This window comes from Micromesistius poutassou (genome assembly GCF_964030765.1).
Source record: "Micromesistius poutassou genome assembly, contig: SCAFFOLD_5462, whole genome shotgun sequence".
Classification (NCBI taxonomy): Eukaryota; Metazoa; Chordata; class Actinopteri; order Gadiformes; family Gadidae; genus Micromesistius; species Micromesistius poutassou.
Window position 1 is genome coordinate 1 of NW_028178501.1, and position 11,255 is coordinate 11,255.

General features: G+C 44.5%; 1 protein-coding gene across 1 annotated transcript; it reads right to left on the reverse strand.

The window, feature by feature from the left end:
- Window positions 1–7: 7 nt before the first annotated feature.
- LOC311373699 (sodium- and chloride-dependent GABA transporter 2-like) lies at window positions 8–9,557 on the reverse strand. Its single transcript, XM_084490325.1, has 14 exons — window positions 9,369–9,557; window positions 8,430–8,564; window positions 7,779–7,919; window positions 7,106–7,187; window positions 6,478–6,610; window positions 5,763–5,897; window positions 4,134–4,237; window positions 3,336–3,460; window positions 2,914–3,026; window positions 2,700–2,837; window positions 1,953–2,055; window positions 1,601–1,701; window positions 1,102–1,272; window positions 8–542 (listed from the first exon to the last, which is right to left on the reverse strand). Exons 1-14 carry the CDS (start codon window positions 9,484–9,486, stop codon window positions 378–380), a joined length of 1,764 nt encoding a protein of 587 aa, XP_084346451.1. The 5' UTR covers window positions 9,487–9,557; the 3' UTR covers window positions 8–377.
- Window positions 9,558–11,255: the final 1,698 nt, after the last annotated feature.

The window sequence follows — 11,255 nt, forward strand, 5'->3', positions numbered from 1 at the left end:
TGTTTGTGTGTCTTTTAGTACTGTATGTTTGTATGTTTGTGTTGTGTGTGTGTGTGTGTGTGTGTGTGTGTCTGTATGAATGTGTACTTTTTGTCTGTTTGCTTGTGAGTGTGTACGTGTTAACCACCCATATTGGCCAGATCCATCACGGGTGAGGTGTACTGTATACGGCAGGCCGAGGGGGAAGCCCGATAGCCCCTCACCGCTGCCATGGAGACGGGTACTGAAGAAGCAGGAGCAAGCAGCCAGAGCATCGCTACGTTGTCGGGTCGGATGAGAACGGGCGGGGCTGCCACTGTTCCTCTGTGCTCCCCGGTTTCCCTCGTCACCGATGAACACCGGCCGTCCCAGAGAAGCCCTGATGATGTCTGTGAGCTCTAGCAGTGGGACTCCTTCTCGTCCACGGGGAAGTAGCCGTCCTTAGTGGGCGGAGCCTTCTGACACAAGCTGTCTCCGTCGGCCGCGAAGATGGCGAGCAGTTTCTCCTGCTCCAGCTTGGACTTGGGCAGGTCGAGGGAGGGGGTGCAGAGGAAGGCGAGGCGCTGTGGACGGGACCGGTTCAAATGGGAGGTTAGCATTAGCGAGCATAGAGGAGGGTTTCACGTTCCAAGCCGCCATCTTGGTGCTTTTTCACCCTTATAACGAGAATAATAACAACCGGCTTGCTTGGTTATTCTAGAACTGCCAAGATGGCGTGCTTTGAACTTTTCTTATGAAACTTCAGATGACATGATTTAACCGTCCAATTTCATCAATTAGAGAAGAGCAAGGTGGTGATACAGATAAATTGAATATTCATTGTTATATTGACGACCATACTGAATAATTAGTGGATGTTTACTGTCATAACAAAAAAACAGGAATACTTCAAAGAAAGAAGGATGGATGGATAAATGGATGAAGATAGATCATAACACAATACACACAGTATTTGTTTTTCGTATCTTAAATTAAAGGATTGAATGTGGTAAAAGTGTATGACCAACATTCAAGTGATCATGCAGGAGCCTCAATGCCTGCTGGTAGGAAACTACTTCCTCCATCCTGAAAAGCCGCAGTTTGGTTTTTGTGCTTGAAAGGCAGTATTGGGGTGCGGCCTACCTCTCTCAGTGTCCCAGGGGTGTTGTAGATCTTCACCGCCGCAAACAGGGGGATGCACATCATGGAGGACAGGGCCAGGATCCAGCCCAGACCGTAGCCCCACCAGGGGTAGGTGTACTCATTGTTGTACTTTAGAGGAGTGTACTTGATCAGCGAGAAGGCAAAGGTCCCCTGGGCAGAGAGATAGCAAGCACAGGTGTTTCGCTTAGACACATACACAGACATCTCTGCAGGACCATTTTATGGATTTAATAAATGTTCATTTTATGTTTAACCTACTTATTTTAATCATAACACAAAGGCTCACCCCCATACCAACATATCTCATTTTGATCCATGCCTCTTACCGAAATTATTTAAATTGAGCCTTAAAAATGTCCTTCCAATGTAAACGTTTCTATAAAGTTGACCACCAGGGGGTGCTCCTGTGTAAGGGAGTAATCTGAATTGGGTCACCGTGCTCGGAATTCGGATGCATTGGGAAATGGACGAGACTTACGAGGCATGTAGCAGGTGTGAAGAAAAGCCAGCAGTATTTAATCACAGGGCCAGGTCGGTATCCGATCATGTCCTCGATGTTGTCATAGAAACGGTCGGCTCCTATTAATCCAATGACAAGCGTGCAATGCAAGACGGGCAATCATCAATCTTCTGGGATGTGCAATACATTGGGGGGAAAAAAATCGATATTTGCTGATTTAAAACAAATGTAATGAGCAAATCGCTCACAAATGTGGTGAGGTTAATACACTTCTTGGCCTTTATGTCAGTTTATAACAATTTGACTACCGACCAGACAATAATAATATATTAGTTAATTGGTTGTTAACCCCTCCAAGACACAAACTCACCATAAATCCAAGCAATGCAAACTGTCTCGAAAACGGCAACGAAGAGCAAGCACATGCCACTGGCTGCATAGTAGTCAAAGAGCTGGAAGATGTACATGCCTCCCTGTGGAGAAAGACATGAAATATGTAGATATTAGATGTACTTTCAATTAACAGTGGCAAACGAAAAGACCAGATCCACTTCCTATCCACTCTGGCAGTATGTGTATACGATTTTATGATGAAAGATAGGTTAGTTACACAATAGGCTAATGTTTCAGTTGGTTCCAGTGGTTCTCAACCAAAAGGTACTGGGTTCAATCCCCAAAGTTCACAATACTATTTGTTAGTATCCTTGAGCAAGTTGCCCTAACCCCTACCTGCTCCTAAATTAGACATGTATCTGGATTCTGTTGGTGTGGATACACTGTTGGTCGCAGTGTTTGCTAAATGAGAAAATAGTTAAAGGGACATTTATTTTGTAGGAATGAGAGATAGCATTTTAGAGATACAACTTATACCAGAGAACAACTGTGCTTTGAATGAGTAGGGACAGAGACAGACAGACAGATCGACCGACAGAGAGACAGACAGTCAAAGAGATAAAGAGAGACAGACAGAGCGAGAGACGCACAGATAGACAGACGGACAGAAAGAGACAGAACCGACAGACAAGACTCCTGTGAGCCTGATGAGTTCCTAGAAGTAGGACAGGATGACAGACAGACAGAGAGAGAGGACGAGGGACAGACAGACAGACGGACAAACCTCTGTGAGCATGATGAGACCCAGCATGAAGGAGAGGACGGCTATCAGCAGGATAAACAGCTCCCGGCGGTTCTTGCGGCGGAAGGTGGAGGGATACATGTCCACCATGGCCGTCACCAGGCTCTCCACACACACAAACTAACACACAGGGGACAGTGAGGGTGTGTGTGTGTGCGTGTGTGTGTGTGTGTGTGTGTGTGAGTGTGCGTGTTACCTGGCTGTCTAGTCCCAGGAAGCAGATCATGATGAAGAAGCAGCAGGCCCACAGTGGGGAGAACGGCATCATGGAGACCGCCCGCGGGTAGGCTATGAAGGCCAGGCCGGGACCTGGTTGACACACACATCCTATCATTACACTACGAAGGTCCCTTATGACACACATCCTCAAATATCCACAATGAAGGGCCTTCATGAACGGCACACGTCCTATATTTACACTATCAAGGACCATATAACACACATCCTTTCATTATGTATAGACACTATGAAGGGGCTTATAACACGCATACTATTATTAAATATCCACTATGAAGAACATCTATCTGTCTATCTCTCCCTATCAGTTCAGTCTGTCTGGCTACCCCTTCGTTCCTCTGTCTGTCTGTTGTTAATGTTGTCTGATCGTGACGTACTAACCAGATTCAGCCACTTCTGAGATGGGTACGTTCTGTTCGAAGGCCATGAATCCCAGGATGGAGAATATAGCGAAGCCGGCCACGAAGCTGGTGCCACTGTTCAGGAAGCACAGCGACAGGCAATCCCTGCACACACACACACACACACACACACACACACACACACACACACACACACACACACACACACACACACACACACACATACCCCCCCCCCCCCCCACATACACACACACACACACACACACACACACACACACACACACACACACACACATTTATACGTTAAGACATGTATGAAGAAACTGTCAATATTAGATAATGCAAAGATACTTCTGCAATATCTAATTGGCAAGGGCGTGTTGGAGATTAGATTTTAAAAATGTTACCACATCATGCTAATTTCCTTAACATTAGGAAATTTGGTTTAATAATAATATGTAACTTTCTTTCTCCACTGTAGTAGCCTATACTGTAGTAATTCTACCATACTAGGCACTTCATTCAAGTTATACAAACAAGTATGTTTGTACATGTAAACACACTTTTAATGAGTTTTAGTGACCATTAGAATCAATCAGCAATCCACCTTTTAATAACATTTTTATTAACATTTTAATTTGCCTTACTGTTGTACTGGTGCGTGTTTGAGAACTGATGCATTGATGTTAGTTATTTCTGTTGTTTTGTATATGGCTTTATGTGGTCTGTCTGTTTCACGATGGTACTGAATTATAGCAGCCAACAAGCCTTCTCCTGGTTAAATAAAGGCAAAATACGTTCCCTATCTGTGACTGACCTGTAGCAGTTGTTGTTGTACTTGTTATAGCTTCCCAGGGCAGTGAGGCAGCCCAGACAGATGGCGTAGGAGAAGAAGATCTGAGTGCCAGCGTCCATCCACACCTGCAGAGTATAAACACAGGAGTAGAAACAGGATATAAAGAGTAGAAACACAAGGATATAAACACATGAGTTGCGACAGAATTAGAACAGAGGAAACACAGGAGTAGAAACATTGGATTAAAACACAGGATGGAGCACGAGTTTGGTTTGTTCTTTCTCTTTCTACGGTTCTGTAGGTGTGTATTTTGGGGTGATGGTCTGTCCCTGTTGCATCAGTGTGTGGAGCTTATAGAGATGTCACTCCACTCAAATGATTGAATTCATTAATTAGTTGAAGTGTCTTTCCTCTCCATGTTTGTGGTTCGGTGTCTGAAGACTTGGCCCGGATCACTCCTCGTTACCATCCAACTCACATCCTCATCAGTCACCTCATCTTGCGTCAAACCCGTTCCTAATGCCCAACACCCTCCTGTCCATCAGCGAGTCCTTTCCTTTCCTCTCTCTCCCCTTCCTTTTCTCCCTCCTCTCATCCGACTCAAAGTAGCGACTTCGCCGAACCTCTCCGCGGTTCTTTCTGCTCCCTCTCCTCCCCCTGAACGGCAGATTGGGGTTCCAACTCTGGATGAGGCCTCTCTTTGTCCTCCCAGATTCGGGGCGCTAGAGTGGTCCCAGAGCACTGGAGCATGTGTGAGATAGCTGGCACTCAGCTCTGGGTGGGCTAGGGGTCGACCGGGGAGATTTAGCCAGGACATAAGCTGCAGGACTACAAACCACCACAAAGGACAGCGACTCCTGTACCCCAACTTTTCACACAGCCTTCCCCACAACAGAGGCTTGTATTCATCCCCCACAGCCTTGAAAGGGGTGAGAGGCGATGGAGGGGGTGAGAGGGGAGCGGGGGAGAAGGGGGAGGAGGGGTTGGGGGGGGTGCGGTTGGTTAGAAGGAGACTTGATCTTGGTTTCGATGCCAGTTGTTATGTAGAGGGCCGAGATAGAGGAGAGGCAGCGTTCTCGCCCCCCCACGCTCTCACCATCCTCTGGTGGTCCTCTCTCCCTCTCGTATCCACCTCTCGCTCTCTCGTCTCTGCCTCTCTCTTCTCTACCTCTATATCTCTCTCTCTATTTATTATATATGTCTCTCTCTCTCTATCTCCCTCTTCTCCACCTCTCTGTCTTCCCTACCTCTCTCTTCTCTACCTCTCTCTCTCTCTCTCTCTCTCTCGCTCTCTCCATCTACTTCTATCTCTCTCCCTTTCTCACTATCTGTCTGTCTCTGTCTCTGTCTCTCTCTCGCTCTCTCTCTCTCTCTCTCTCTCTCTCTCTCTCTCTCTCTCCCTCATTACTGAAGCACAGGCCAAACACATTCCTGATGCTTGTGTTTCATAAGGTCAACCCCTTTCTCTTATCACTCTTCCGGGTTTAACGTGAGTCAGAAATGACTTGTGTCAAAAAAGAAAAAAAAGTACACTAAATATAATTAACACAGAACCTTAATGTCCTCGTCGTACACTCTGCGTACGCGGGCCCTTTGTGTGTGATGTTCCACCTGATGACCCGTTGACTTGAGGTGTGGAGCGGAGCTCACCTGAGGGTCGCTGAGCCGGCCCAGGTCGGGGTAGAGGTAGAACTGGATGCCCAGGTAGGCCCCAGGCAGGGTGACCCCCCTGATGAGCAGCACCACCAGCATCATGTAGGGGAAGGTGGCTGTGAAGTACACCACCTGTAGGGGCGGAGAGGGACACAGGTGTGACAGGCTGGAGTGCGCAGGAGGTTTCATCAAGCGTGTGTTTCTTTTTGAAAGTGTAGCGTCAACAGATAGTGAAGAGATGGAGATGTCGGGAGACTCGTTTGAACTGGTTTGAAGGAAAATGCATTTGAGTTCAAAGCAAAACCGCATTTAGATTACGTGCAGAAACGAGTCACTTTTTTAATGCTGCACAAGTCATTTTTGCCATCCCTGTCTATCTGTGTCCTCTGTCTGTCTGTATGTCTTTTTGTCTAAGACTACTATACTGTGAGTAAAAACATTCTCCCGTTCATTTTCAATCAGTTTCAATCTAACATGAACAACATGATGATTAATCACGCATGAAACATGTCTCTCTCACAACAAAGACGTTGTCAGATCATCAATCTCTGTCACGAGAGCTTTGCAGCGGGCCTTATTCTCCTAGCGGCCGTCTCGGCTCCGTCTTTGAACTAAACGCTAGCAGAGGGAGCTTTGTTTAAAACAACAGACAGCCACTTTAGGTGAAAAAGACTTTCTGAACATGGATACTGTGGATCTGATGAGGTCATACCTTGCCAGTGGACTTGACGCCCTTCCATATGCAGAAGTAGCAGACGACCCAGGCCACCGCCAGACAGATGACCAGGTCTGTGTTCAGAGAGCCAATCTGATCGATCCCTGAGGATATGCGGAGGACCCGCCGCCTAAAGACGCATGGAAAAACCACACACACACACACACACACACACACAGACGTGCACACATAGGCATGCATGGACACACGTATGTGGGCGCGCACACACACACACACACACACACACAAACATACGCACACACATATATGCAGATGCAGTCACACGTACGTATGCACAGACGCACATAACCGCACACACACACACACACACACACACATAAGTTGGTACGTAAGTAAGTATTTAATTACTTTTTGTCTTTAAAACTGTGGATCCAAGTGATATGTTGTGAACCATAGACCAGTTAGAACTGCCAAAAAAGCAAAAGAATTTTCATTAAAGACTAAACCTAATTTAAATAATGTACACAGACTAATAGAGATGCAAATGGGATTTGTGTTTTTTTTTTTTTTTCAGTTCAAACGTGTAACTGGTCGATGCTAGTGGTTGGCAGAAAAGGGCCATTTTAGGACAGGGACAGACAATAAGTGTTGAACAGGCACTCACTCCCAAAATTCAATGACAGGGGAGGTGGCGTTGAGACGCTGATTGATAGAACTGTTGCCCCTCTGGAACTCCATACAGGAATCTTGAAAAGGGAGGAAGGACAAAAAAACACATTCAATCCCATAGAGAAAATCTCCCTCAGCTTTCTCAGCCGTTTCCAAGGGCGACATCAGCCAGTAAAACAATGCAGCCAGGGTTAGTCACAGGAGGGTAAAGGCACTTCCAGGGTGGCATGGAATGGACGTTTTAATCGTGGAAAAAGTTTTGACGTTTAAACACTGCAAATGTAAACATACATTTTTTAGTTTGGGTTGGAAGTAGACCTGTAAAAAATGTATTCAGTTTGTTTGAAATTTTGTGGCAAAAATACATTTAATACATGTTGATGAATTAAACTGCATGTTAATCATGTGCCTTATAATGCTGTATTTGCATAATATGTGGATATCTTATCACACATGTTTGTCACCTTGCTTAGACAATCAAAGTAAATAAATGATCTGTAAAAAAAAAAAAAATGCGTACAAAGGTAAGATCCATAAGATCAGTCAGGCTTATTTAATTAAGAAAAGACTTTTGGGTTTGTTAAATACATCTAGCGTGTCTCCTGCTATGCTATACATGCTATGCTAACATTGTCCTGGCAATATTTGCCTTTTTCTGCACTGCCTACCTGTGTTCCATGTGTTGTTGCAGGAGGCCCAGGGCAGGTCCCAGGTGAAGGAGTTGGAGAGGTAGAAGATAGCCCACGCCAGCACTATGATGTAGTAGACGTTCAGCAGGGCCACAATCACCTGCGTAGCGAAGCCAACTCCTGGGTGGAGCAAATTCAAATGACCAAATCAGCAAAGTGAACCACTTTTACAGAACATATTGTTTTTGATGTAGGCCTACATTCAATGGTTCTGTGAAACTATTGTCGAGCTCTATTCAGTAGAGAAAACCTTACAAATACACTTTACTTTAGTTTACTTTAGAATTAACTCAAAATGAACATGAAATTAACTGAAACACTCTTCTCTTCTAGCACTGTATTTTGTCAATTTATTATACAATTGTAACGGTGGGCCTTTCTTGCTGCTATGTGAAATCGAGAATAGGCCTACAGGCAAGTATTGCATTGTGAGTTATTTGTATGATTCATTAATCGGATTCATAAACGTGTGATGAATGAATTTAATTTATCTCATCAATGTGATTCACAAGGTGTGCTTTGCAATTTATTTCTTAGAATGAATGAATACGTTTCGTAAACTTATGAAGAAATCAAATGAATTGCGTCGTTATCTCATAGGATTCATTTGTAAGTCTCCCATGGATTGACCTTCAAACAGTGGGCAGATCTTCCTCCAGCAGGTGATGCCTCCCTGGCTGGTGTACTGGCCCAGAGCAGTCTCCAGGAAGAAGACCGGGATTCCACACGCAAACAGGAAGATGAGGTACGGGATGAAGAAGGCTCCTGGATGGAGAAAGACGTTAATCAGTTTTAGTGAAAACTGTAAAAACGGAACCTAACCGGGATTCTTGATTGACTCTATTTGACTTTTAAGGGTGAACGGTCCACTTGAAGACTATTGTTTTATAATTAAAGAGATTAAAGTCTAAGTGCATGGTTACGCACCCTACCAAATCCTCTGGCCACAGTTGTATGAGACCTTTGCATTTCCAATCGGGGTTCATAGATGAGTAAAGGATTTAGTGTTTCATCGCTCTTCCTTTCTTTGAAATAACTTAACCAAACTTAATCCACTTCAATCACTTGACTGAAGGCCAACGGTCACAGACTATAAACTACTAGAGTGTCTCTTGAGTTTGAAGTGTGACCTATTGACCTGGGCGTAAAGGTCAACAGGTCAACAGACTCCTAATGCACTCTAGGAAGTTCAGCTATGTGCAACACAGCATTGTTTTTTATGCCTTTTTCCCATCATTGTGCATTTTGTAAACTGAACTTTGCAGATATTTCACCACTTTTCTGTTGTGTGTTAAATAGAAAATACAGCAACACTTATACGACTGAAGTTATGATGTCTAGTAAAACACGAGTAGCCAATTGATTTACATTGAATTATTTTGCATCATCCAAATTTATTTATACATGAGGCTGAAACTCTCTCAAAGCATACAATCAAAATTGGCGTTGACAACTGGGACAGTTACTCTGGAGTAAAGAGCAGGCCTACATTATATCTATGTATCAGAAAACATGATTATTGACAATTCAAGCCCCATGTGTCTCAAAACATGGCGCTCTCCCACCCACCTCCTCCGTTCTTGTAGCACAGGTAGGGGAAGCGCCACACGTTGCCCAGGCCTATGATCTCCCCGGCCACCGACAGGACAAACTCGATCTTGTTGCCCCACTGGCCCCGCTCCATCATCTTCTCATCGGTGCTGGGCACTATGTCCAGGGGCCGGCTGTCCAGGCCGTTGGGCGGCTCGGCCTTGGACTCCTCTGCCTCCTCGTAACATTTAAGCTCTGGAACACAGAGGGAGTGGAGGAAGCAGGTGGAGGAGGAGGAGAAGAAGAAGAATCAGATGGAGGAGGAGGAGAAGGATGAGGAGGAGGAGGAGGAGGAGGAGGAGGAGGAGGAGGAGGAGGAGGAGAAGAAAGAGGAGAAGAAGGAGAAGTAGAAGAAGAAGAAGAAGAAGAAGCAGGTGGAGGAGGAGGAGGAGGAGGAGAAGAAAGAGGAGAAGAAGAGGAAGAAGAAGATGTTAGTAACACTAAGAGTTGTTGGTTGATGCTATATGTGGTACCTGCACAGTTATGAGGGTAGGAGAAGAGAACCATTTCTACAACCTCACTGCCAATCGTGTGACGACGATCGGGTGTGTCGTCAACACACACTATTTTAGGTGGAGAAGCAACAGTGGGAGGGTATCAGTACTGGAGAATCAGCAGCTCTAAGGACATAGGGTAGGGTCAGGCCATAGGAACACTTCCCCTCGGACACTCAGCAACTTGGGACATCGACCATGAATTTTCTGTCACAGACTACATCCTGGAGCTGAGTTTAAAGAGAATGAAAGAGTCACAAAGTTTAGACCACCACTCACTGACCAATTTCATCAATGAAGCCGGATAGGCTGTTCAGTTGAGGTTGTTTAAAGACACTTTAACGAATGTAAGAAATTAAGATATTGCTATTAAATACATTCAGTCTGTAAAAACAAGACTCTGTTTGAGTCAACGTTATTTGAGGTAATGGGTCCTGGACGGCTGGATGATTTGATGATTCTAGTTTCTATCTATGGACATTTATAACCACAACAACGATTGTGACTTTGCTTATATTTGTATATATATATATATATATATATATATATATATATATATATATATATATATATATATATATCTGTTTCGAACAATGGCCATTGTATATGCCTGATACGACAGAACCAGTAAAAGCATATCATAATGCAAATAACCACTTTCCTGTCTAGTCAATCTCTTACGTTGGCCCACTTTTATGTCCTCCGGACTGAAGTTATGTATTCCAGGCAAAACAAACACAGACAATTGTCATTTCCCCCTCGTGTAACAACCACGGGTATGCTACACATTGACATGTTCAACCTGCCACTGAGCACATTTTAGGGTTAAACATTAACTTTCAATTGCCATTAGTTGAAGGAATAAAGATGAGCTGACAACATAGCATCCTAGAAGGCATCATGTAAAAAACTGTTTCATCTTTTGTCACCACAGACAACTGAGTTTCAATCTGCATCTGATTTTATTTATGACAAAGTTAGGCAATTGGAACAATGGAGGACTCCCTTCCAGACAATGATGTCCGCTAACGGATGACTCTGCTGGGTCAGAAAGAGCGCAAGTAATACTTGTTCTCCAGTTTACTCTCGTGACAATATGATGCTTCAGGAGTGCCAATGTGTCATGTTAAGCTTTGGTCAAATGAAAATAACCTTATCGGTTCAATGATTAACCGATTAACCGCAGGGAATGGGCGAAAAGAAAGAAAACATACTCAAACTCAAAAGTCAACATGTCTAGAGGGCACTAACCTAAATCGAATAACCTGAACAAAGTGAGTGTGCATAAAACGTGATTTCTGGGTAACAGGGCGACAAGCTGGCTGGGAGTAAGACTCGATGTGAGTGGTGCCGTCGACTGTAGCAGGTTCAC